Genomic DNA, 27941 nt, shown 5'->3' on the forward strand with positions numbered 1-27941 from the left:
AAATATGTCACCAAATCGATTTTTCTCTACACCCCAATTTTTAAAAGCTGTGTGTACAATCTCTTCATTGTGATTGGCTAAATTACATTATAGCTGTTGTAAACTTGTGGCAACACTAGCTGCGTTTCCATGAAACATTTGCGCAAAACTTTATTGAAATTTTAGGACTTTCAAAAAACACAGTTTCGCATGACACTGTTTCCATTAAATCTAAATTATGCGATAAAGCACAATCCAACAAACGCGATAAGTCATTAAAAACACCACAATAGATGAGAACAAGAATTCTTTTTATTTACTAATTACTATTTTTTTTAAATAACCATTCTAACAAAGTGAGCAGCTGGACTTTTTTTTCTGTTTGAAAACACAAGGAGACGTCCGCATCTTTTGCAGCTTAGTTGGTGATTTGACGGAGGAGCTGCACGATTCCGTATGATACACAACGGATAATGAGCTGTGACGCTCTCATGGCGCCCGCTGTGCAGCGCTCAGGACAGACACTTCATGACAAGAAGCACATTCAATTTGAAGAAAGGGTTTCCACGGCAGTTTTGAGAAAAATATATAAAATTAATAAATAATACATAATTTCTAAAATGTTAACCGTAGTAAAAAAGGAAAGTTGACAGATAAAACAACCAGAACAAGTGCAGGTTTTTCCTTTAATAAAATTAAAAACAAGTGTGTCTGTGGTTTGTACTTAAGCAAACCATGCGTTTCTTGTTAGAATGTGAATAATAGGCATCATTTTTTTCTGGCTTCTTATCTGGGAAAGAAGACATTTTTTTAATTAATTTACCCCGCTTTTTCCTTGAACTGCTGTAGCTAGAACTTCAATTTTTGGGGGGACACAATAAAGCAAAAATAAAATTATAAAATCGTCTATTTTACAAATAAAAGCCATTGACACAGAGTGGTACCCCACATTAAAGTAGCAAGACAATTAATAATTTTATGTTGACAAAAGTAGTTTTTTTTTCCCCAGACAGACTTTTTTCCATTTTCTTTTGGTTCTTCGAATACAGAATTCCCAGTAACCTTTGTAAAAATTTGAATTTTAGTAGAATCTTGATTTAATGTCTTTTTTTGTTGTTGTTTTTTTGTATTTAAGGATGCAGGCTGATTGGTTGTCCCTCACACATTTTCATCTCACCAAATCTGGCTTTTTCTGCAAAATGTTTGGTCACAACTGACTACTTTAACGGGTCACTCACAAAAGTTCATCCCAGGTAAGAAGTATTCAGTGATTCCTTTATGCTTCTAAGGACTTGTGCAAACTTTTGCTTTTTTCACCTCAGAAGATGAAGTCCTGAGTTGACTTCCAGGTGTGAAAACATTTGGGTGCCGGAGTGTGAAGCAGATCAGTAGGTGGTATGTTGATGGTGTTATTGCATGCGTCACAGCTCCCTGATCCCTCATGCAGATTGTTTTATAGCACTTATCTGAAGGTCAGGGGGTTAAGCTGTGCTTACAGCATCAGTAAAAGCAGCGCCTGCAGCCAGGAGTTGTGTGACAGTTGTTAGAAACAAAGCTGAACTCTGACCTTCAGGTTTTGCATGTAGAATCAAAGCTATCATTAGTGCCGACACGGCAGGAATGTTTTTGGAGGGAATCCTGAACATGCTTGTGGGTAATTATGTGTGTTTGCAGGAGACCGAAAAAAGCTGTTTGGACTTTACAGCAAACAATTCTGAAAATGGAAAGCATTGCATGACTAACTTTAAAGCTGTGGATGAGATAAGGATAAAGGACCGACTTACGGGATGCCGATCTCAAATATGTTGTTTTGGATCAGCTGTTTTCCCAGCATGATAATGCTGAGCTGGATGCACAGCTCAATGAGGCAGCCTCCTGGAGCACACTGGGGAAGACATGGTGCTATAGGTATCCAGATCCCAATCAAAATAGTTGGAAAACGGAAAGAACAAACCTCCTCCATGCGGTAATTGTTGAATACGTAAACGTAACTCCCAGGTCGACCCACAAATCTGCAGAAACGAGGAAGAACGGCAGAGAAGAGATAGAAAAGCGGTTAGTTTGATTTGTATTCTGCAGAAATGTCACATTAAAGTGATGAAATACATGAAAACACAAATGCACTTCTTACCGTCCTTTGAAGAACGCCACGTAAAAGATGGGAGCGTACGCGTTCATGAACTTGAGCATGAAGGCTTTCATGATGAGCCGCTCCTCGAAGTTGGTCTCTGTTTTGGGAATCTCTGAAAAACAGAACGGGATGGTTTCACGAGGTCAGAGGTCGGCAAAAGCTAGGAAAAGACTGTGTTTGGAGGGTTCAACACCCATGTCTCAGTGGAGTGTTGAGACCACATGACGACGAGGTCCTGACATGATGACTGTGCTGGAAGTAGGTAAAAAACTGGCACTTTTTACATTGAAAAGTAGTTTTTTCCTTCAGCTTTAAAAGCCGTGAATGTGAAGGTAAATGTGGCTGGAACCTCGTGGGACGACTAATGGGAAGGCTGGTGGAGAAACACATCAAACTTTTATTAGACTGCCAACTTAAGGCAGAGCAACTTTCTTTCTCTCACATATTTAGAGGCACAAAAGTATTTTAACTAGGGACGGAAATTGATTATCAATTGATTAAAGTGCACAAGATGCCAGAGCTGATGGCTGAAAAGGCTCAAGCTAATAGCTGAAAACAAATCAGAAAGCTTGCCAAAATATTAGCTAAATACCAAATTAGCCACAAAAAAAAATGTAAAAATGTGTAATTTTGGCAAAACAGCTAGCATAATGCTAAAATATTAGCTAAACACAAAATTTGCCTAAGGGACTTTAAAAAAGGCTAATTTTGACAAAATATCAAGCATAAAGCTAAAATATAAGCTAAACTCCAAATTTGCCTAAAGAACTTCAAAAAGTCTGAATTAACCAAAAACAGCTGACACGTTGCTAAAATAAAAGCTGAATTCCAAATTACCCTGAAAAATAGCTGAACATTTTAACGTTTGAATGGTGTCTCTAGCTGAAAGTGTGGAACTCAGTGGCGGGAGCAAGCCCCTGATGAGTGCTGAAGTGCTTAAGTAGAAGTCAATTTGAGCCTTTTCAAGCCTGGTGGGAGAGTATCCATGGTCCAGCGAAGCATTTGTCACATGCATAACTGCTGGTTCACATAGGAGTAAAGGAGATTAGTGGGATCAAGCTGAAAAGTAGTGGGACAGGTACAGGTCAAGAGCTTAGATCCTTAGTCTCCTTAAGAGGAATGAAAGCAGAGGAGAAGCAGTTTCTTTCAGAAGAGTCCCAGGCAATACAACGACTATGCTCTTTTATTGGTCAAGTTTAAAGTTAGCTATTAAAGATATAGTGATACATATAGTTTTAACCCTGCTGTCTCCTTACTACAACTCCCATCAGCCACTGCCACAGCTTCCTGTCTGCACAGCTGGTTTCTATCATCATCAGTACACCTGGCATTGAAACCCACTGTAATAGTCAGGGGGTTGGACTGGCTCATTTAGGACTTTCATATGTCCACTGATGATGATGTCATAGAGCCGCGTGGGACTAAGTGTGCACATTGTCGCTGGGACAAGACATACTCTCTTTTTTTTTGTATTGTAACCCTCAGGTTGTGCAGCTCTTGTTTTTTTTATATGTATATTCGTGACATTAGCCGTCCAACCGGGCTTTAAAAAGATTAATAAAGAAGACGAACACTGTTGGAGCCCCAAACGTCATCTAGTCGTGAGTTTTTGTTGCCATCCTCTTTTTCTTTTTTTTCTCTCTGCTGAGTTCCTGGGACTTTGCACAACCTGTGAACGTTACACCACCTCAGCCACTGCTTCAGTGTGAAGTCTTGTTTTTGCCTTGCAGACAGTCTTAGCATTTGCTTATGTTTAATTTCGCTGGTGTTTGACAACTTGCCTGTTTTCCTCGTTATCCTGCCTTGCTCGGAGCTTTTGACCTTAGCCTGTTTTTGACCACACCTCTGCCTTTTTCCATGCCTGTTTTTCCTCACATGGATCAAACTGCCTCTTATCACAGTTAGTTTGCAGAGATCCGATAAACAGACAATTTGCCATCTACTGTCTGCAATGTAACAGACATAATACCGAGGAAATAAATAGAAAAACTGTTAAATCCAGGTCCTGGAAGGTCCAGAAGATGTTCTCTAACACAGCTCAATAGAGAAGGGGCCAGTTGGGTTGAAATCCTTGTCGAAACACTAGTTTGTTTTGTGGTGAGCTGTAGTCTCTTCGTTCAGAAAGTGTAACTACGCTTTGAGCGGCTTGAAAACAAGATCAGATTCAGCTGTGACGGTGCTTAAACTGGACAGTAAAAGTGTAACGAATCACAAGACTCGCGGTTTGGAAAATTTTGCGGATCAGTAAAAAAAAACAGTAGTAAAAAATAAGATAATTCCTAAACTTACTTTTTTGAAAAGCTTTAAAACATATATTTGAAAAAAGAAGTTCTTCAAAGCCAAAGAAGAAATGTGCATTTTTTTGGGTTCCAAACCGTGACCCTTAAACCGTGACACGATCCGATCCGAGTTTTGTGATCCGTCACACCCCTAACCCAAACGATTCAGGGGTTATGTGGTTGGAGTCTATCCAAAATACTGTTGGATGAAGGTACAATAAATCCTGGATGGTTCGCCACTCATCAGTTGATCAGCACTAACGAGCCCCTTGTGTAGTGACCAGGTTTCGAGGTGTTGAAAGAAGGACAAATCTGTATGAAACGCCTGTGCTTCACCTCTTCTACCCTTGCGTGTTGTTTAAGCGTACAGATGTTAACCTTCTTGCTAAGTCTAGCATTAGTACCATTTGTACGTATATGGTATTGACCGATACACAAATACAACAGTGTATCACATGTTTAGAATTTAAAGCCTATTACATGGTTTCCCTTGTTGATGGACTCAGACGTACAGGGCCGACCCTCAGCATAGGCGCGCTAGGCAGCCGCCTAGGGTGCCATCTGCTGAAGGGGGGGTCAGATTGCAATGACTTTTTTTTTTTTTTTTTAAGTTTAACACACCACTCAATTCATTTAAAATGTTAAAAAAAATTAATAATTAAAACCCTAAATAAAATAATTCAAAAGTTTGACATAACCAATATCACGTTTCGCCTAGTGCACCATGCAGCAAGACTGCAGACAGGCAGTGTTGCTGATGATGCCTGAAGCATCAGTGACAAACTCAGAGTAAAACATTCATCTCCAGCAGCCATCTTTTGCTTGCTTACTTCATTTGGGTCAATTCTTCCTCTTTAGATGTTTCCTAAGGTCACAGATCACCTTAAAAAGTCTGTACCTAGCTCCGTCAGCCACTGTGCCACTGCTCCGTAGATTTCGTCCAGAATCAGGATAACCACAAGATTGATGATGACTGCGGTGGCCGTCACTGTTACCCGAACATTGGACTTGATTTCTGGGTCCGGGCTCATCGCCATCAGGGCTGACACTGTGATCCGGTAGATGATGACGCTGAAAACCGCTGAAAATGTCAGCCCAAACTAGAACCAAAGAAAGAAACCATTATTTTCAATATCAGCAAATTCTTCTGTTTGACAACCACTAACAATATTGTCTACATTTAAAGTGCTTTGGTCAATATTTAATAGTCATGTAATGGATCATTAGCAATGGTTCTGCACACACGTGTATACTTGTGGTTTGGACTACTTCATGTGTTTTATCAAATCTGTTTTGAAACTTAAAAAAATAAAAACAACAATTTTAGGTTTCTATCTTATTGTTTTTTTTTCCCTTTTTACTGATTGGAAGAATGATCCAAACCGTGATCTTAAAACTTTTACTTGATCTGAACCGTGAGTTTTGTGATGTGTTACACCCCTAATATTTAACCACGTTTTCTATGGCCTTACCATGAAAAGGATGGAGGTAACGTTGATCAAGTATCCTGGGAGACGGTCTTTCCAGGTCAGCTTATCAACAGGAGGCTAACGTAACAGATAAGCACAGAGAAAAAGAGAAAAAAAGAAACATTTTAGTTTAACAGCTGACGGGTCGGGTTCCTCTGATGTAAAATATGTCCTGCAGCTGAGAGCTCAATGAAAAGGAGTGAAGAGGAAAAAAGAGAATTAAAAAAAACATAAACTAGGAAAGTTGCATTACCTGTGATAATGCTAGTGTGAATGCTTTTTGCTGACTCAATTTACTTTAAGTGTGGAAAGGATTTACTAAAAAATGCAAAAGTTTTTTGGAAAATGTTAAATTTGCTAAAATTTTGGAAATTTCATACAATAACTAATAAAAAGTGCTATAGTTGACCAAAATTTCTAAAAAAATGGTAGTAAAATTGCTAAAGATCCCTTATACATGCCAATTTGGCAAAAATATGTTGTATGTTTCTTAAATATTAGCTAAACTCCAAAATAGCCAAAAAGTCCTCAGTAAACTAAATTAGACAAAAACTTAGCCTGTTGCTAAAATAGAAGCTAAACTCAAAATTATCCTAAAAAAACCCTCGGTACATAACAAATTAGCCAAAAACGTTAGCATGTTACAGAAATAATAGCTAAATTCCATATTTTTTTATTACTATGATAAATTCAAAACATAGCCCATGAATATGTTTAAAGATTTGTTGCTAATCTACTTAAAATAATGAGTTTAAAGGCTTTCGTATATTTCCTATGGGGCCGATTTTGCTCAATATTTCAAAAACGATAAAGTTTATGAATACCAAAAACTCAAACAGTAACGTGCTAAACAAGCTGAATGTTTTGATACCAAGATGGCTAAAATCACTGAAAGTGTGATTACGTTTTTATGTGCTGAAAAACATACTGAAAGGAGCAGGAGAATCAATGTAGTGTGAATGATTACTAAACATTTAATACGAGTCGATGAACTTGATATAAATCAATATAATGTTAAAAACCAGAAAATCCAAATTTTCTTTTATAATGAAGAGAAAGCAAAGAAAAGCTTTGATACTTAAACTTACAAAAGTCTACTGACAACAATAGAGAAAGTTTAAATTATTCTTAGAATGACTAATGTGAAACTCTTCAACTTTAATGACAGCTGACAACAAGGTCATTTCTGAAGAATACGGCAACAATCTGTACTTTGAGTTGTACATAAAGTACCCCACTGTGTATGTCACATGAGCTCAGAGCAGAATTTGGACTCAAATTACGCTGGTGTTTCCACTCACGACATGCTACAACACTTACACAACATTTGTTGGAAAGATCAAATCGGTCACTACCCACATCTACAGTTGTGTCACTTTTTTGCACTTATTTTCTAAAAAATCTAAAAGAAAATTCAAATCATTCTGAATATTTTTGAGAAATCTTGTTTTTTTTCAAATTTTGTGAAACAGAAAAATTAAGAGACAAAACAAAAAACACCACAATCCAACCCAAAACAAGAAGTAACTCTAATGCAAGTTTATAATAAAATATTGGCAAACTTTTCAAAAATGTTAAAAGGAAAGTTAAAAAATGAAATACTATCTTATCAATATGACTCTTTGGAGGAAAAAAGCAGTGAAGTGCATTCCACTGTTGATTTAAGCTGATAATAAAGTCTCAGACTTGAACCATTAAAGCCATGTCATCTTTAAACCATCGTCTGTCTTATTCTCACCATGGAGCTTGTCATTTTTACATATTTATTATCCATACAAATAAAAAAAATCACAAAATACTAAAAGGAAAGTTTGTAGATTTACAAATCAGATATTTTACACGTTACTTAACAAAAGAAAGTAATCCTAAAGTACTTCCATCAAACTAAAGTGAAGTAAACATAGTCTGGGCGACCCCACAGACTGCAGCAATGCAGACAGACACATTTTTTAAGATTCATCCAAACAAAAGAAGAAAATTGTTTGAGATGAAAAAACGTATCTAATAGAAAGAAAAATGCTGCCATCTAGTGGATCTTTGAGCACCATGCAGCCTTTTAAACGGCTCCTGTAGTTTCTATCCATCCTCTGTCTCTGCACTACACTGATGTTCTAGATATGACGTCTGATAAAGTCTGAAATATTCTTCTTCGTAAATCTTGGTCTATTTTGTCTTATTTTTTTGTTCATCAGTTATGAACCCAAAGAACAAGGACATATTTCCACCAGATCTTCAGAACTCCAGCACACGCAAACAGACTGATCATTGTAGAAATTGCTGCAGGACACAGATACTGCCATGTGGGGGCGCCCTGCTCTGCAGAATATTTAAAACCATTTCCATGAAGATTACTTTCCCCCTAAACGAGAGCAGTCCCTGCATGATTTACTCTTGAGTCCAATTTACTTCAGGGTTTAATTTACTTTAGTGCTTTTGTGCATTTAAAAAGAATCTAGGAAGTGGAACGAGCAAAACTCTCAAAACTTAAGAGAAGTTTGATAGAAGTAATGAAATGTCAAATCAGCAAAACACGTGATAAAATAACCTGCTGCTGTAAAACTTTTATCTTTTTATCTTCTATTTATTTGGGAGCATTAGTTTATAAATTCCACACTGGTTAGGCCTCTTAGTATTTTGTTGCAGATACTTTGAGAAGTACTACAAATGTACTGCTCTGCCATAACTACCGGGTTATTGTATTGGAAGTACACAAACGTTTGTAGTTAAATAACTGCATATAAGAGATGAACCCACACTATTGGTTGAAAACTTCTTGAGTTAACAAACTTTTAAATGAGACAATTCTTCGTGAAACCTTTGGGTGTTGTGTTTTGTGGTCAGTCTCATTCCTGATTACCTGGATCAGGTGTGTTCAGGTGAAGAAAGAACTGGAATTTAAGCAGGGTGGTCTAAATCTAACTTGGACGTAAACCTACAACCTGGCGGCGTACAGTTTAGTCTTCACTGAACGCTGCTGCCCAGATGTAGCATAGCAACTTAGCTCCTGTGAAGCCTGTTACTCCTGTGTGCATTTGTTCATACTTTTCTATCTCCACCTAATTAGTTTATTGAGCTACTGCCATAGACAGTATATCACTGGACAGTGTGACCCCTCCCCCCTCGTGTTCCAAACAGGAAGTACCTGCTAATTACTAAAAAGCCAAAATTCCATGAACTTCTGTAGAGAAATAAACATGAACCTGTCATTCTATTGGTCAGAATAACCTTTCTATAACATGCCCTCGCTAAACCTATTTTTCTCAATGTATTTTTATATTCTAGTTGTAAACTGACCAAACAGATGCCTCCGTAAAAGCGTGTGATCCCCACTGACCCCCACTTTCAAAGAATTCAGGCACATTCATGGATCAACTAGTCCAAATCACCACTACTTCCCTACCATGCTTGATGGCAGCGATCTTGGTCCTGATATGTTATCTATTTCAGTTTTGACTAGGGTTGGGCACCGAAGTTCGGTTCCAAGTAAGAACCGCTATGATTTACGTGGTTCTACGAAAACTGAAAACGGTGCTGTATTTCGCTGCTTAGAGCCCAATCGGTTCCCAACCCAAGTTTTATCTAAATATCCTGCTGTGAATGATGACTCAGCACATCCACTTATTGATCAAATATTTGACGCAGGTATGTCCAGAAAGATGTTTGAACGCCACCTTGCTGCATGACCATGTGCTACCAGGTTCTTCTAAGAGACAAGACCTTTTTACTGTAAACTCCAAAGAAATCCCGCATTTGCCGTCTTTTCCTTTTAAACTGTCAGCAAATGAAACATGGCAGCTTAGATCTACCACTAAAAGAAGCTATTTTTATCAGTCTATCTTACAAAGACAAAACTCTGAGGTGAATTATCTCTCAAACTGTGAGGTCCAGATATTTCTGTTTTAGGGGTGAAGTTGTGTAATAACAAAACAAAAGACTCACACTCAGGCAAACAAACGGACTATCTGGAAGATAAAAGGACCTTCAGAGGGTGGATGGTTGGGACACCATCAGCGGGGGAGGAAGTAAATGGGTCAGGTGTTATATTTGGCTTGTTGAGTCCACAGGGGGAAGCCCAACAAAGCCCTCGTGAAAGAGACCCAGGCGCAGTTTGATTCCTCTTTGTCACTCACAGCCTCCGATCACTCTCTCTGTGCCCAAAGTCATAAATCAGAAGGTTTTTTTACCAAATGGTCACGTAAGTTCGCTTAATGAGTTCATTATCCATAATGCAACGTTCACGCCGGTCATGTGACACTTGTTCAAGAATGTGGTAGAAGTGCGGGATGGTCTTTTTGTGAATCTTGATTAACTTTATTAGCAGATTCTCGTAACATCAGCCGGCTTCTGAATATTCTGCATTATTATTATGGTCTGTGAGAACAACGGTCACAATAAATCCTCATCTTGAGTAAAGACTCAAAGATCTTGTTTGTTAAATGTAGATTTCTTTTATTCTGAAGATGTCGGCTCTTCTGTTTCCTCGTTGGATCTTATCTGCCAAAAAATAAACATTCCAAATACTTTTTTTTTTCTTTTTTTTAGTTAAAGTTGCCATTGTGGGCTTCAAATTAGTGGTTGGCGAAGCCGCATGTAAAGTAGTGGGCGTACGGTGGGGATCAAAAGTTTGGGCACCCCAGTTAAAATGTTCTATTATTGTGCTTAAAAGAACTCTGGGAAAAATGTAACATTGTTCTAAAGGCATCAGTTATGTGTCAAAAAATAGGCTTCATTTACATAATGTATCCCTTCAAAATAACCAAAAACAAAATAATGGAGTGTCCATAGGTTTGAGTACTGCCCCCCCGACAAGTATCACAGCTTTAAAGGCTTTTTGTATCCAGCCAAGAGTCTCAGTTTTAGGAATCTTCATCCATTCTTCCGGTTCTCTGGACTCCTGGGACGTCTGTCACTCACTGCTCTGTTCAGGTCTAACCATAGACTTTCAATCATGTTGGACAGAGGTTCTGTTCATTAAACTCTGGACCCGTTCTTCTCCAAAGAAACCTTTCCATTTGAACCGGGTCAGTCCACAGAACTTGTTTCCAAAATGCATCAGGCTTGTTTACATGTTCATTTATGAACTTCAAATATTGAATCTTGAAGTGAGGATGTAGAATCGGTTTACTTCTGATGACTCTTCCATATTTGTATCTTGTGACAGCTCTTTCTGGAGGATCCTGCAGTCAGATCTGGGTTTGGACTTGCTTTTCTCACAACCCTGCAGCTGCTCTGTCTGGGAATGTTCTTGGTCTTCCAGATCTGGGCCCAACTGTTCCTGTTGACTGACATTTCTTAGTGACATTCTGAACAGAGAATATTGGAATCTGAAAAGGCTTTGCTATCTTCTTTCAGCCTACTCATGTTTGTATAAACTATTTTCAGTTTCAGTGTTCTACTCAACTGCTTAGAAGATGCTGATTGTTGGAGTGAGGTCACATGATTATTTCAAATCTGTGAGACTGAAATCTTGTCGGATATAGTTGTGTTTCCGGTTTTTGTTGTTACTTTTGTTTCCGCCTTCCTCTCGTTTCAGGGGGGTTGATTCCTTCCTTTTTCCCACCTGGTTCTCCTGCTCTCTTACTGGGTGCACCTCTTTATTTCTGTTATTAGCTGCATATTTCCTATGCCTGTCGCCAGGTCGTCTCGTGTCCCTTCTCGAGTGCTGCCAGGTTTCTAACCTGTTCAACTCTTTCAGCCAAAAATTGAACGAGGACCTTTTAAACAGCGTGTGTCCTGCGTTTGTGTCCACACCCGGATCCCGAAACCAAGGATTGTGAACAATCCATGACACTGTCAGATCTCAGCTTTTCAGAAGGGGGCGGAGCATACTATAAACTCTGCAGGGTACCCACATTTTTGCAGATGCCAAAATTTAGTTTTGTGTTATTTTGAAAGGGCAAATTATGGAAATAAAGTATTTTTTAGACATATTTAAAAAATGTCTCAAATACAATCTGATACCTTTAGAGCACATGGGACAAAGTTAAGGCCCAGGTCATTTTATCTTATTGTTATTTATGGCTCGATGTTATCTCGCGCTTATTTCTAACTTGTATAAATTTGACAAAATATATTTTTATGGAGAGTAAAATATTGAAAGTTATTTAAGGTTCAAGTTGATTTATTCTGGAATAATATTCCTGCCTTTTTATTATTCATAATTATATTAAATAGTTACAGCTTCAAAGTTTTAAAAATGGTAATTCTGCATTTTGGATTATATTGTTTTTATTACTAAGATTTTTTAGGCTATTTTGGAGTTTAGCGAATATTTCAGCTACATGCTAGCTGTTTTGGCTAACCTAAGTATTTTTTTAATTTTTTAGGCTAATTTGGAATTTAGCTAGTATTTTAGCTGGTAATCAGCTTTAGCGTTTTCAGCTATCAATTTCAGCATCTTCAGCTATCATCACTAACATCTTCAGCAGAAGGAGTTACATATGGTGGAGAGAATCTAGTGGTTTTTCAAAACAAAACTTCCTTCAGAATTAGATTATAAATAAAGTGGAAAAAAGTGTGTTGTACTTTGCCCTTATGCTTTTGAACAATACTGTAAACTGTACAATTTGTTCCACACATTGAAAAGAATTCAAATCAAATGTGTTGTTGTGTTGTCAGCTGCAGGAGGAACGGTCATGTGGGGATTGTAATATAATCTTCTGAATCTGTGTGCGCTTATGCAGGCTTTCCCCAAATCAAATCCTGTTTATCTTCCTACGTGGAGCTGGTGTTATGAACAGAGACGTGTCCTAAATCTATAGGTGATCTGAAAAGCTTTGACAGCGCCGTGTCTGTCACTGCAGATAACACGTAGGCTGGGTTAATAAACCTGGATAAAAGCCCATGTGTCAGAGCCTGAATCTCCCGAGCAGCCCGCGGCCTGATGAAGTGTCTCCTGCAGCTTCTGCGGCTCTGATTGGACGACCTCCCGCTCACTCACACCTCTGAAACACGGCTAAACTGGAGCATCATCTCCATGTGTCAGGTAACACATCTAATGCTTCAAGAGTGGAAAAGGGAACGTTCATTGCAATGGTCACTAATCTTGCTTCCTACCCAGCATGCATCACTGCCACTCAAGCGGCCCTCCTCTTCTTTTATCCCATTACTTTTTTCAGCTTCTCCTTGTTTTTATTTGTCAGGATTTTAGGCTTTCACGAAAATGGTTTTGATTGTTTTGGCTTCAAATGCTAGAAAAAAACGTTTTTTTTTTCAAAATAAATCATATTGAGATTATTCTACAAACAGTAGGAGGATTGTTAGATCAAAGAAGGGTCGTCTTCCTGCAAAGAAAAATACCAGACACTGTTCTTAGATTAATTTATAATGAATTGTTTTACAAAGAACACGCATGCTCTACAAATATCCATCTGAAAATGGATTTTGCTTTGGGGCAACAGTTTAGTACGATAAAGGATAAATGTCACAGGAGGAAAAAAGGGAAATAGGGTAAGACTTTAGACCAGGTGCTGCAAAACACAAAAATAGTTCATCCATTTGTTGAGCTTGTAAGCAGTTTATTAGCATAACCTTTAGGGACAATTGTCTCAGTTTAGATGTTAATGGATATTATTAAATATGTTAATAAATCTTATTTGGCTTATTGTAGTAATAAATGTCTTACTAACACCCTATAAACATATTAATAATGTGTTTATAAAGATTTTTAAGGAACCTCATTACATCGAAAATAGTCTTTTATTTTTCTTATTTTCTTTAATTCTTCAAAATAAATCTCACAATTCAAATTCTTGTCATATTTTTTAATATGGTACCTTTTTTCTTGAAAACTGGATTTATTTTTCAGATTCTGACCTATTACTCTGATAAGAGTTATCCTTCTTTACTAAAACCTTGAGAATTTCAGAATTTTTACACTTTCAATTTTTTTTTGTTCAACAATGTTGTAGTTGTTTTTAAAGTAGATTTTTTTTTAATTTTAATATTAATTTTAAGACTTTGACAATAAACTCAAAACACTGTTTTTTATTTCACTTTAATTTTCTAATTTTATTCTTATACTAAAAAGTCTTTAAAATGATTTAGAACTCTGACTGTAATCCGGAAATTCTTATTTTTGTTACTAAATCTTTAATTGTCTCGGATCATTCTCACTTTTTTGTGGTTTTTAAGGCAAGGCAAGAACATTTTCTCTTGATTCTGTTTTATTTCTTTGAAGTCTGGGAATATCCTCATTATTCTGACCACTCTCTTTAAATTCTGCATTTTTTAAAGAATTCTGAGCGACTTTAAAATTAGGATTAGGATTAAGTAGAACAATCTATTTTCAAAGAAAGGACTTTTTTCCTTTCTTTAGGATTCTGATTTACAACTCAAAAATGTTTGCTTTGTGTTGTGATTTCTTCTCATAATTCATTGCAAAGTCAAAAGTGTTCACAAAGAAAGACGGGGAGAAAGTTTCTACTCTGTAAAAATGAAACATTATGTTAATTAACAAAAATGCCTGTAATTTGTTACATTAAAAAATATTATTTTTCATATTATGTAAACCATCAATTTAAACGTTTAATTTAAATAAATTTTAAATGTAACCAATAACAGAACTTTTGTAAATTAATACAATGTTTCACTTTTTACAGTGTGTCAAGCAAAAACATAAACAGTTAGAAGCCATAAAACTCTGTTACGCCACGGTTAAATTCTCTACTGTAAAACATGGCAGCGGCAGTATCATGTGAGGCCTACGGTTGTCAACAAATATTTCCATACAAATTGAAGAGTGAAAAAGTTACAAACCTTAGGCTTTAAATGACAATCAGCAAAAAGGTGCGATGCTTTCAAATGGAAAGACAGCAAATGTCTATTATTGAGATTCCACCTGCATCATTCACACTTACAGTCAAAATGGAAGAACTCATGTTTGTCAAATCAAGAGGGTAATTACTCTGTTTTCCTCGTGGAGTCACAACAGATGGAGCCAAATTTGAACCAAAGACCTGAACTGAAGGATTGCTGCTTTTAGCTCTGATTAATTCAAACTCAAGTGGCGTGCCGACGTGAAAATGGACACAACTTTGGATTTTGAGGCTCAACAACTAGATGACAATGGCTTGGCCACTTACACATCAATCGACCTCACCGGTGACCTTTCACCTGTCATTTGTTCCTGTTAAACTGTTCACCAGGGCCCCCTTTAGTTCTCAAGTGGAACTGCACAGAACTAACAAACCTAATAATACAGACAGTTATGTGTTAATAAAAACATATTAAATATATTTCTAGAGCTTAAACATTTTAGGTCACATAAACTTGATTTTAAAAAATTTAACCATATGATCCAGTAGTTATTGTGGTTTGGGTGATATGTGTGTATTCTTATTTATGAAGGATGTCCATTATTTTTTTATTGCTGTTGATCCATAAAAACAGGATAGAAAACAGCAAATTGTGCTTTTCTCTAATCCAGGGGAAGTCAAACTCAATCGCACAAGGGGCAAAAATTCAAGATACACCTTAGAGCGCGGGCCGAACAGGATAAACAATTAATGAACACATTTTTAACATTTTTAAAACTTAACTTTTTAGCATAATTATGAAGTTGATATATAGCATTACCTGTGATAATGCTAGTGTGAATGCTGTAAGATGAATTTGACCGCTGAAGATGCTAGTGCTGATAGCCAGCTAAAATATTCACTAAATGCCAAATTAGTCTAAAAAAAAAAGAAAAAAAGCCTAAATTAGCCAAAACGGCTAGCATGTAAAAATTAGCTAAACTCCTAAATAGCCTTAAAAAACTTAAAAAGAAAAGCCTAAATTAGCTGAAAGCAAGCTAGCGTATTAATCTAAACTTCAAAATAGTCCTAAAAAATTTTGTAAATGACAAAGTAATCCAAAAACTTGCAGAATGCTATTTTTTTTTACTTTAAAACCGTAACTTTTTAACACAACTATGTATAATAAATAGACAGGAATATTATTCCAGAATAAATCAATTTAAACCCTAAATAACTTTCAATATTTTACTCTCCATAAAAATAGAGTAAAAAAATTTCGTCAAAATAATACAAGTTAGAAATAAGCACAATATAACATCGGGCCATTACTAACAATGAAATACAATGATCTAGAGGGCCGGATCCGGCCCCTGGGCCTTAACTTTGACACATGTACTCAAATCTATTAATTTTCTTGACCTGTTGCAGACAGAAAAACAAAGAACCAAACAATCTTATTGATAAATAAGAATAACTTCAGTCTAAGTCAGTTTTGGGAATTGAAGAACTTTTTTTTTCCACATATGTGAACAAACAAGACAGACAGATACCTGAAACCTGAAGGAGCCCGCGGATGGGGCAGGAAGAGAAGGACAGAGAGATAGCAGCCTGCAAGAAGGGGTGAAGGGGGAGATGATAGGAGTGGAGGAGGTGAAGGAGAGAAGAGGAAGGTGGAAGAAGGAAAGGAGATTTAAGGCGAGGAGGGGTTACCGGTGCTCCTGCAGCCATGGCAGACAGTAGTTTTTGTCTCCATCTGTCCTTCCCTGTCACTGCCCCGTCCTCCTGCTTCTCTGGCTACAAGACAGATGGACATGTTATACACACAAACACATGTACACACAACAAACAAAAGCACACACAAATATGTGCGTCTACATTCCCATGTGTCCCTGTGATGCCTCGCCTAAGCCGTTAGCCAAACATTCACCATGTGGCGGCTTCCAACGAGGCTCATACCAACAGTTCAGAACTCAACTTTGAAACACTCCACACAACTCTCCTTTACTTCATGCTCATAATTACGCTAGGTTCACACTGGACGCGGAACGCTGCGAAGTAGCGCAGAGAGGAGTGCGGCAGGGATCCACTCTTCCTGCAATTCACACCAGACGGGCATTTTTCTGCGACAGATGCTTCTCTTGGAGCTTTTTTTGTCTTTGCCATCATGGGTGAGTTAGTACCTTAAAATTAGAGCTGTCAGGTGATTAAATTTTTTAATCGCGATTAATTGCATTTTGGCCTGAGTTAACTCGTGATTAATCACCAATTAATATGTGGCCTTTATTTAAGGAAAAAAATGTGGAATTTAACAGTTTAACAGTTTAACAATTAAGCAGTTCTACATTAATTATGAAAATAAGAATGACAAAATTAATAGTTTTCATCAGAAATACTTTATTTTCTATCATTGTATTGAGATAAACTTTCTTAACAATAAAAGGCTGTAACATAAAATGCCTAACAAAAGCACAAGCGCAAGTGAAGGGCATTTTAAATTCTAAACTTCAATCAACGTTCAGTAAAATAAAATAAAAAACATCAAAAATAACATTTCCATAACACTTTCATGTTCATTTTTTGTCAGGACCAAATCTTTTCCTCCTCTGCTGAACTACAGTAATAAATGAAATAGAGATTTATCATTTCCAATGAACTTTTGTTTTTTAAAACATTAAAGACTGAGAAAAGCGGGATACTCTGTGGATAGTTTGACAGTCTGTTACTGCCGCCGCGTTCTCTGGCTGCAGCTCGATGCAGCGACGTGTCCAGCGGAGCTCACGCCATGAATATGCCGGCAGACAGACCGCTATGCTGGGGCTGGATCACGCTTAAACCTCCAGAACATTTAAAACGTCCCCCGGTGCGCTTGCTGTTCGGAACGTCGGGGGTCTGCAGCTCTCGGGACGCGGCGCCGGACGCGAGCCGGTACCATCAGACGTGGTACTGGACGCGAACCAGAGCCGGGTTAGAGTGCAGGAGCTCTCCAGGTCCTAGTGCCGGCCGGCTTTAGTTATCAGCTCAGTGGTTGGAGACCCGCCGGTGATCTAGTGAGAGCAGCCGGTGAGTTAAAGGGCGGGACGCCCGCGGGCGGTATGGAAAGGTACGTATGAGAAAGTCCGCGATTAATGCGTCAAAAAAATTGTCGGCGTCAAGCACATGTCAGATTAATGCGTTTTTAACGCGACAAATCTGACAGCTCTACTTAAAATATGACCCCATGTTTCTGCTGAGAAGAAACAAGTAGTTAGTAGTTCTACACTTTAAATTTTAATTTATCTGTTGTGTTGTGATTGTAAAAAATGGAAATGAACATACAGTCTGTTTAGATACAAAAACATGATCACATTTGTCAATCGATGTGTTTTATTGAGAAAAATTGGTTATATTTTTTAAATAAAATGTATTTTCTCATGTATCTTGATGTAACTTCTTGTCAGAATTGACATGGATCACTCGTGGCTTGCGCAAGAAGTAGACAAGATGCTAAAACGATCCGCTGCACGGTGCAAGGTTTCTGCGGAGGACCGCGCCTGTGGTGAACCACAACTCAGGGCGGCGGTGTCAAAGTCAATCGCACGAGGGGCCGAAATCCAAAACACACCTGAGGTCGAGAGTTGAACAGGATAAACAATTATTGAACACTCTAAAACTACATTTTTAAAACTTTAAAACTGTAACTTTTTTAACATAATTATGAACTAGATATATAGCATTACCTGAGATAATGCTATTGTGAATGCTGTAAGCTGAATTTAGCCGCAGAAGATGCTAGTTGAAAACACTGAAGCTGATATCCAACTAAAATATTAGCTAAATGCCAAATCAGCCGGGAAAAAAAAACTTAGTTTAGGTTAAAACAGCTAGCATGTAGCTGAAAACAAAAAATAGAATTAGCCTAAAAAACTGAAAAAAGCCTAAATTAGCCAAAACAGCTAGCATGTAGTTGAAATATTAGCTAAACTCCTAAAAAGCCTAAAAAATCTTGGTAAATACCAAAATAGTCCAAAAAGCTAGCAAAATTCCAATTTTTAAAACTGTAACTTTCTAACATAATTATGAATAATAAAAAGGCAGGAATATTATTCCAGAATAAATCAACTTAAACCTTAAATAACTTTCAATATTTTACTCTCCATAAAAATATATTTTGTCAAAATTATACAAGTTAGAAAAGAGCGCAAGATAACATGGGGTCATTGATAACGATAAATAAAATGACATTTTTCGGGAGGGCCGGATAGAATTAGCGGCTCCGGCCCCTGGGCCTTGACTTTGACACATGTCAGCATAGGTTAACAAGGGCGCTGAATGGAAGCAGCGTCTGTTCCTCGTCCAGTGTGATCCAGTGTGATTTTTGGTACAAATAAAACATAATGAGAAAATAACCTTTTTTTCAAAGTATGAACCTGTATATAACTTTTGGGATTGAAAGCCTTTCAAAATAAAAGACATCCTTTACCACGTGTCAATGCAGAAAATGTAGTATTGGATGGAGTGATGTCAGCAGTGATTTAAAGGAGAAAAAACAGTTTATTTTACCTTTTGTTGTGCATCTCTGGCTGAAATTTGTAAATCAAATTAACTACAATGAAAACAGAGCTGTTTAAGTGACCCTTAAAATCCTTGAATTTGTTTAAAAATAAAAATTCTGGTTGTGTTTACTGGTCCAAATGCTTGTCGGAGCATTACAGCTACTATGGTCAGGAGCCTCGCAAAATACTTTCCTTTCTTTGTTTACTTGACAGCTACTTGTAATAACATAATTTTTTTAATCAGAGATCCACATGTTGCAGACCCCTGACCCATGCTATTGCTTGGATGTGAAGTACTGTTGCCAGGGGCAACCCAAAGTTGTTGCTCTAAAGTGCAAAGAAGCAGGGATAAGAGCGCCTGAACATCAATAAATGTGTCTCGACAGGATCCATCACTGTGAAGAGTGTCAGCCTTGCTGCAGCAGCAGACGCCCGTCACCACTGACAGCGTATGTGGGCCAGCGCAACAGGACCGACCCAGTTTGCAAAGTCAATCTGGATCACTCTCACCCCAAGATTTACCTTTAAAGCATGTCATTTATACACTCCACAACTTTAGGGGAACTTAATCTTGGTTGTTGTTGTTCCTACCTCACTTTTTTTCCTCTTTTTCTTATTTTTCAGCTTCCTCTGTCTCTTTTGGAGCAGGATGGTCTCGTATTTGGGTCGGGGGTGTTCCTGAGGAGAGAACAGGAGCATAAATTAAGTGTAAATTGACCATTTTCTGGAGAGATTAGCTGACTGCCACCACCTCAGATGTGGCCATGAATCACATCCATTAATAGAATCACAGGAAAATAAAACAAAACAGAGGATTTTCTTGTTAGAAATACATCTAAAAATAAAAAAGCTTCTTGATTCATCTGAGACAGCTGAAGCCTCATTATAGCCTCGGAAAAAAATAACATCATTGGCAGAGATGGTGAGTGTTTGTCTGCACATGACTCATGAGCCGCTCTTTGAGCACTTGAAGTATTTACCTCATCTTCCTCTATGCCCGTCAGATCCCAGCTGAAGCTCAGACTGATCTGCCGGCGCTTCCAGTGCTCCAGGAAAAGCACGGCTGCACAAACACAAAGTCAAGTTAGAATCGCAGTCATCAGCATTAAAAAAGAAAAACTTAAATCAATCATCTTTGATTTGAACCAACTAGAGAAAGGGGCTAGCTAAGTTCAAATATTGACTTCCTCACAAAATACAAGTAAAACAAGTTTTGTTTTATAATGTTTTTAAACCCCAAAGTCAAATTTGGGAAGTTTGATGTTTTATTGTCAATGAATGACCTAAAGGCAAATGCATAGAAAGCTGCTAAAAAACAAGTTTAAAATATAAATAAAAATTACTAAATATTTTTAGAACATTAGTAAAGTAAAAAAAAGTTTTTTTGGTGAACAAAACAACTTTATTCACACTTTCTTCTTTGTTGATGAGTAATGTTAATTTGTTTCCTCCTAATAAATTTAGGTTTCAGAGATTTCAGACTCACTCATGTCAATGACTTTATTTTTCTTTTTATATATCTTTTTTTATTTCATTTTTCCCAGACCTTTTCCATTTTTTTCCAGATTCTTTTAGGATCAATGTCTTGGTTAAACTAGTTTGACAGTAATCTGACCTGGTGTGAAAAGTAAAACTGAATTAACATTTTAGTTAATTAGAGCTCAATTAATAGTTAAAGGAGTGGAGATGGAGGCCAGAGTTTGTGTCATTTTAACTTTTGCTGAGTAGTTCATTTAGGGTTTGGATACCCTTTAAAGTCTCCCTCCAATAAAAATGATGTTTTTTGAGTTTTTAGCATGCATGTGTGGCATTTTTCTTCTGAAAGAGAAAAAATCCATCCATCCATCTTCCTCCGCTTCATCCAGGACCGGGTCGCGGGGGCAGCAGTCTAAGCAAAGATGCCCAGAGTTCCTTCTCCCCGGCCACTTCCTCCAGCTCCTCTGGGGGGACCCCGAGGCGTTTCCAGACCAGCCGAGAAACATAGTCTCTCCAGCGTGTCCTGGGTCTTCCTCCGCCCAGTGGGACATGCCCGGAACACCTCTCCAGGGAGGCGTCCAGGAGGCATTCGGACCAAATGCCCGAGCCCAAGAGATGAAATATAAGAAATCATTTTGTGTTTGCATTTCTGAGTATTTCTGCTTTTAAGTCGCACTCACTCTAAGTGTGGCGGAAAACTCTGTTTTATTTCCTGAAACGTTCATACGTGACAATACCTAGCTAACCCGGATGTAGCTGTAGGGGTTGGAAAAGATAATATGACGTCCCACCTCTGTGCTGTACAGGATTGCAATTCAGTGAAAGGCCATCCTGATGTTTTTTTCTGGTTCCGGGTCACGAGCAGACGTGTGTCTCCAGCTCTCCTCAACTCTTCAGCTTTAAAGTCTTTTAAAGTTGCCCACAAGCAACTTTAATCAACGAGCTGCAGCAACAACTACCGCAACAAAGAGAGTTGAACATGGCACCGAAGAAAAATTTTGAAGCCGATCTTGCAGAGCTCAAAGCCGCGTTAGCCGACATCCAGGCTAAGCTAACCCCAGCAGTTCTCTCTGAACCAAAATTGTCAGCCCTGCTGGAGCTTCAAGCTAAGCTAACACCACTGCTACAACTCCTGGAAGATTTCCATCAAGAAAGGGCACGTAACGAACAACAAGATAATCACCAAGATCTCCTGGAGAGGAGGATGCATGACATGGATCAACAGGCACGGATGAATAATGTGATTCTCACGGGACTTCAACTACAACTGCTGCCTGGTGCTACCAGCGCTAGCATGGATGCTAACGGAGCTGTGATGGATGCTAACCCGACCGTAGAGGATCAAGTTGGAGAATTTCTTGTGTCTAAAGGGATTTCCTTGGACCTAAATACTGTTGAGGTCAGTCATCTGCTTCCTCTGAGAAAGAATAAGGATAAACCAGAGATCCTGATCAGGTTTGTGAATCGAAAGCACAAGATAGCTCTGATGAAACAATGCAAACACCTGAAGGGGTCTACGGTGTATCTTAATGAACATCTTTCTATCACGCTAATCTGGCTAAGCACACAAGAATCCTACGCAAAAAAAAAAAAAAACGATCCACAGCAGGTGGATTCAGAACTCCAGAATCTTTGTGAAACCACTCGGACCACCGAACGTTACGAAGCCTTTGGAAATAAAATCCATGACAGACTTTGAAAACTGTGAGATTACACATGTTTGACCCTTTAAATCAAGCAAAACGTGAAATGTGAGCTCTAAATAAAAAACCACTGGATGTGAACTCTGACCCGATTCCGAGCTACAGAACTTGAGCACATTTCCCTTGAGATGAGACCTTCACAGTCTCTCAGTCATAACAACGAAGAACGATTACGTGGCCTTAAACTTGTTCCTAAACTCTGATGTAGCACTGATTCTGCTCAAATTCCTGATCTTTATCTTTTCAACTTTTTACTCATTACTTTTTCTATTTTTATAATAATTCTTTGATGAATACAATCAGCACAAATTCTCTTTTTTAAATGAGAATATTAGATTATTGTTACTGATTAATATAAATGATTTGTCGTGGATGCTTTGAAACTTGATGACATCAATGATATTGTTGATCCTTAACAGCCTGAATCTATTAATATTTGATATTAAGTCCTGAACCGGATATTGATAATTCATGTAGAGAAAATGGTCGAGTCGGGGTGGGATTATATAAGTTCACTTCCTTCCACTCCCTTTCAAGTGATCAACTTGTGATTCACTAAGTGATATGTTATGTATTATGACCTGATTGCTTGAAATAAACCACTTCATTCATTCATTCATTCATTCATTCATTCTTGTTAGCTATCATTATTTTGTGATTGAAATTCATGTCCGCTCCCCATGCAGTGTTTTTAAGTTGGCCTCGCGTATTTAAAATGAAACTGAAAGTAAAATCCCATCAGCTGTCACAAATATGGTGTCCGTCCGCGTTTGAGGGATAAGGGATAAGGGGCGGGGTTATACAGCTCAGCACCAAAGGCCACACCCACACAGAGGCATTTTTTGGAAAAGAAAGCTTCAGATCAACATGAAAAAATGGCTTTTTAAGGCATTTAGGATGTGGAATTTTTGTTAAAAACTTCACAGTCCTAATTAAAACCCCACTGGGAACGTTAAAAGAAAATAAATAAAAAAAACGTTGTAGGGGGACTTTAAATAGGTTTTAATTAATTAGAAGTTGGGAAAAGTTTTACATTTCAGGTTAATTGATTTATGTTTGGGGTTTTCTCAATCTACCATGATATATTTTTGAAAACAAACATTATTTAATCTCGTGTTTTTCCAAAAGATTCTATATATTTTATTAGTTTCTAGCCTTTAGGCACTGTCAATGCAAATGATCACATTTGACTTACCCAAACTTCCACCTCTGCGCCTGACAGCTAGATAGCGAAGACGTTGAGTTTTTATGGATACGAGAATTTCTGGAGTAAATTGTTCTATGCACTAAAAACTGTATTAATTTGTTCTAATTGTACAGTCAAAGCTGTAAAACATATTTGGTAAAAACTGGGACAATTTTGGATTATTCTGCCAAATAAATGCTGTTATTTTCTATGAAAAGAACCATCTAAAGACTCAAGACATATAAAAGTGTTAGTGACTTGATATTCCAGTCTGATAATATCGTGACCTTGGGAACGTCTTTAAATGCATTTCAACCACGGAGAAAAAATTTTATATTTTGTCTTATTGTTGATCAAATGTCAGATTCTCCAATGTGCGATTCACTTGCGCCAGCATGACAGCTCACCCCACAGAGACATGAAGATGGCGAAGAAGACTGTAGCGGGGTTATCGAAGAGGTGCGAAGCTCTGGCGGTGCCGCAGGCAGTGCTGAGATGCCAGAAGTCGCAGGCCCCGTCACACAGAGGACACATGGTGAAATTGAGACGCCCGTCACACATCTCCAGACTGAGGGGCAAGAGAGCGGAAACCTCCGTTACCAAGCGCCTGCTGTCAGCTGCAACAACAGTAATCGTGCAAATGGAGCAGCGATGGCGGGTGTTTCCCGGCACAAGCGCTCAAAGATCTGCGCGTTGCATTTAACCACAAGGAAATGAATGGGCCTTTAAACACATATCTAGCAAAGCAAGCTTTTGTGCCTTGACCCTATTCATAGTCAGTGTGGGCTGAATGCATGACACTTGCACACACGCTGCCAGCAGTACCTTCTGTGAGCCTCCCACTCACACATGACTAAAGCCAGATACAGCAGGTATCTGGGCTATCCCTGTCTAGTGCTCCACTCCGACATGTGTGAGCACTGAAACCAGGCTTCATGAAACAAAAAGACTTCAAGGTGAATTCAGATTCCACAAAATAATCTGCAACAGATTTCCTCTATGCCGGTTTACCTGGGTAAATTAGTGTCCACTGTTGCGACCCCGTAGCCAAACACGATGATTCCCACTATGGAGGCAGGGATGAGCAGCTGAGTGTAAACGCCCAGCCAAGCGAAGTACAGGCCGATCTTCTCCCCAAAGTACTTCCTGCAGGTCAGAGGTGAGTGTACAGTGAGCAGGAACAGATAAAAAGTTGGGCTTTACTTCTGCTTTAACCCTTTAAAAACACAACATCTTTCATGTACTGGAACTTTTCAGCCATTAACGAGATCAGCATGATTCCAGTAGATTTTGAAGGAGAAAAGCAGCGTGTGCTTCTTCTTCAGGTGTTCATGCATCGCCTTGCAGATATCGCATTGGACACTTTATTCTATAACGTTTCCCACTTTCAAGCTTGGCGTGTTGTTTAGGGCTGGGTTAATTAAACAGATTAATCGATTTGAATCCATTAAAGCTTAATAGATCAATAATCGATTCCGAAGTCCGCTAGCTTGATGCTAACGTTTAATGGAATTTCCCAAAGGACAGCTAATGCTAACGCTCGGTCGACCTAAACATACATTGCTGAATAAATTAACATCTTTATAAACTCACAAACATGAATTTTACAAACTTTTTAAGGAAATATTTTTTAAAGTAACCATTTATCATTCTTTCTTCTTCTTCTGGAATACGGTGTAATGCTATAGCACAATCGCCACTTGGTGGCCAAACTAAAACGCACTCCATGAGTTTAATTAAAAAACAAGGATTTTTTTTTTTCTTTTTGACACTATTTGCATAATTACTATAATAACACTGTAGCTTTAGACAAAAACTTCATCTGGTGTACTGAACACATTATCCAGAAAACGACTTCCTACATTTAAAGAAGACGGTTCTGATGGGTCAGTGTTTGGGGTGCTCACGTTACCTGACCAGATCAATGGGCTGGTACTTGTAGAAGGCTGAGTATCTGGCCCACTCTTCATTCAGAACCTGCAGCACACAGAGGGAGGAAGACTTAACTTCAGCGTGGGTGTACGTTGTCATGTTGAACGATGAAATGATTCTCAAAGGCGCAGATGATCCGGAGGCAGAGAGACTGTGATTGGTTGAACTGAACCTTGGTGGATGAAGCCATTGAGCTGCAGTGGAAGTGACTATTATAAAGTCAAGTTTAAGAGTAGGCGTTTAAGAAAGCAAAGTCTAGTTTAACTAGTCAGATCGTGAATGAACCAGTCTAGAGATGAAATGAACACAAAACCTCCTTTTTATTCGTTTATATTTCCAAATGTTGTATTGATTTACTGCAGTTTTTTGTGTAAACTGAGTGAGATCTACTCAACCTAAACTCCAATCTGTGTCGGTGTGAGACAGATGGAAGGGTGGGAGAGTTTCAAAGAAAAACACAAACAAAAACAGACATTTTTATAAAATTGTGTCTGCATTATTCTTTAAAGCTTTTATAAATTCAAACGTCTTTCACAAAAGTGTCAATCCCAACATTGAACCCAATCAGCGTATGAAAGCAGCCCTGAACTGTTTGTTTGTCATAGCAGACAGATGGAGAGGAGGAGGATTAAGTTAAACTCAAAGGGAGAAAGATAAAAGAGCAGTCTGCGCACCTGTCTGTCAGTACGCTCCTCCAGGTGTCCGATGACCTTATAGTCACCCTAAGGAGCAAAGGGAGAGGGTGAAAAACGAGAGCACACACGAACTAAACACTTCAACAGCTCAGCCTGACCTGCCTCCAGCTGCAGTTTGGCTGACTTTAGAAACACATTTAAGACTCACTCTCATGTTCTTTTAGTATTTTTTCTAATGATGGAGGATATAAATAAAAAAATTAAGCTCAAAATTGCAACAAAAAAATGCAGTTTGAAAAAAAGGATTTGTGATGTGGTGGGTCACAGTTTCTCTGCTCCGCTCCATTCTGATGCATCCAGTGGCAGACAAATAGATCCATGAACGTCTTTGTTCTCCTCGTCTTCAAGAAAATCATTACTATTATATAATAACTGATTATTTTAACACTAATGGGTGTGTTAATTGTGTGACTTGCAAATGAACCACTACTACTTACTACTACTTGCTTGTTGATAATGTGCAAAACAGCTTAATTGGTAGAATGTTCAATCTTGCAGAAACTGCAATAAAAACCCATATTAGTGTAGACTGGTTCACGTCCTGGTCATATCTAGTGTAAATGTTCCTCTCATCAAAGCAACCACAAACCGTAGCATCTCAACCGCGTGCTTCTCTGATGTTTAGTATCTCTAAGACCCATTTCACAGTGACACGGTCAGACAAAAATGGCGACAGTGTCGATAATGTGAATAGTTACTTTCGGAACAGCAAAACTGAACGCCATTTAACATAATTTTTCATAAATTAAAAAAGGTAACCATATCAATTTCAACAGAAAAATGTGCAATATTTATTTAATAAATGTCCTGCTGAACTGTATTTTTATTTCATGTCTTAAATGGTTCACAAATCTAAATAGAAATTTGAATAATCCTTCAATATTTGAGGTTTTATTGAAAATATCGACCTTTCATTTGAGCAGATATTATTCTAACAGCTTCTATTTCGCTTGATGTTTTTCAGAGGTGTTTTAAAACTGATGGAATTCATGTTGGCTTTTAAAAAGAACATTTTTTGAGGGTTATGAATTATTTTTCTCCTTGTTTATCTTCATTATCCTGCAGGAATCAGACACGATTATGAGCAACAGCAAAGAGGAGCTACGTCAGAAAATAGCACAACAGTTATTAGTTTTTCTTATTCTCAGACACGTAGAAATTGTCTGACTTTGGCTCTATTTTTAGTGATTTTGTGAACACAGTAATGTAATCAACTTTAACGGGACACAAAAGATCTTCTGCAGATCTACGTCTCATCCCTGTCGTAGAAAGCTAGCGTTAGCATTAGCATCAATTAGAAGAAGGAATTCTGAATTATATTCATAATCAAACCAGCAGCATTCAATGAAGTTTCTGTAACCTTCTCTAACTTTAACCGGGTTGTCAGAGAGAAATAATCCACGACTGGTTTAATATCATCCAGAGGATTTTGGAGAAGCAGCTGTGGAGCATTCTGCAGGAGGAATACTGACATCTGATCTGAGAGGGAAAACAATTCAACCAGTTTGGACATTTACAAAATAAATATAGTGAACATTTCTGTAACAATTGGTTACTTTTATGATTTACATTAAGTTGCTTTAAACAGCGTTCAGCAGTCAGCTTTGATGTTCTAAACCACAAACAGAATACTGTATATAACAGGAAGTCCCTCTGCACACTCGCCGTTTTATGACGTGAAAAGGGTCTTTTGAATTTTTGCAATAGTTTAACTCTTTATAGTTATAATCTTCACATCCTGGGAAAACAAAGCAATGCACCAAAAAGCTCATTATCTTTCAGGATTTGAGAAGATTAGTGATGTTTTCTAAAAATTAGAGA

At 38.0% G+C, this 27941-nt stretch overlaps 1 protein-coding gene across 6 annotated transcripts in view; it reads right to left on the reverse strand.

Moving 5' to 3' along the window:
• ano2b (anoctamin 2b) overlaps positions 1-27941 on the reverse strand; it is a 91678-nt gene that overhangs the window by 30201 nt on the left and 33536 nt on the right. For 5 of the 6 annotated variants that reach the window (XM_024293307.2, XM_036212973.1, XM_024293305.2 and 2 more), the window contains 12 exons: positions 26100-26147; positions 25406-25470; positions 24505-24639; positions 23901-24061; positions 20109-20191; positions 19720-19806; positions 16307-16390; positions 5862-5936; positions 5288-5489; positions 2111-2222; positions 1934-1991; positions 1764-1864 (listed from right to left, as the gene is read on the reverse strand). In XM_024293307.2, the coding sequence (XP_024149075.1) occupies positions 1764-1864; positions 1934-1991; positions 2111-2222; positions 5288-5489; positions 5862-5936; positions 16307-16390; positions 19720-19806; positions 20109-20191; positions 23901-24061; positions 24505-24639; positions 25406-25470; positions 26100-26147 (1211 nt within the window). The remainder of the gene's footprint in view (positions 1-1763; positions 1865-1933; positions 1992-2110; positions 2223-5287; positions 5490-5861; positions 5937-16306; positions 16391-19719; positions 19807-20108; positions 20192-23900; positions 24062-24504; positions 24640-25405; positions 25471-26099; positions 26148-27941) is intronic. The other variant, XM_024293309.2, reaches the window with a different exon arrangement.

This window comes from Oryzias melastigma, linkage group LG7 (assembly GCF_002922805.2).
Source record: "Oryzias melastigma strain HK-1 linkage group LG7, ASM292280v2, whole genome shotgun sequence".
Classification (NCBI taxonomy): domain Eukaryota; kingdom Metazoa; phylum Chordata; class Actinopteri; order Beloniformes; family Adrianichthyidae; genus Oryzias; species Oryzias melastigma.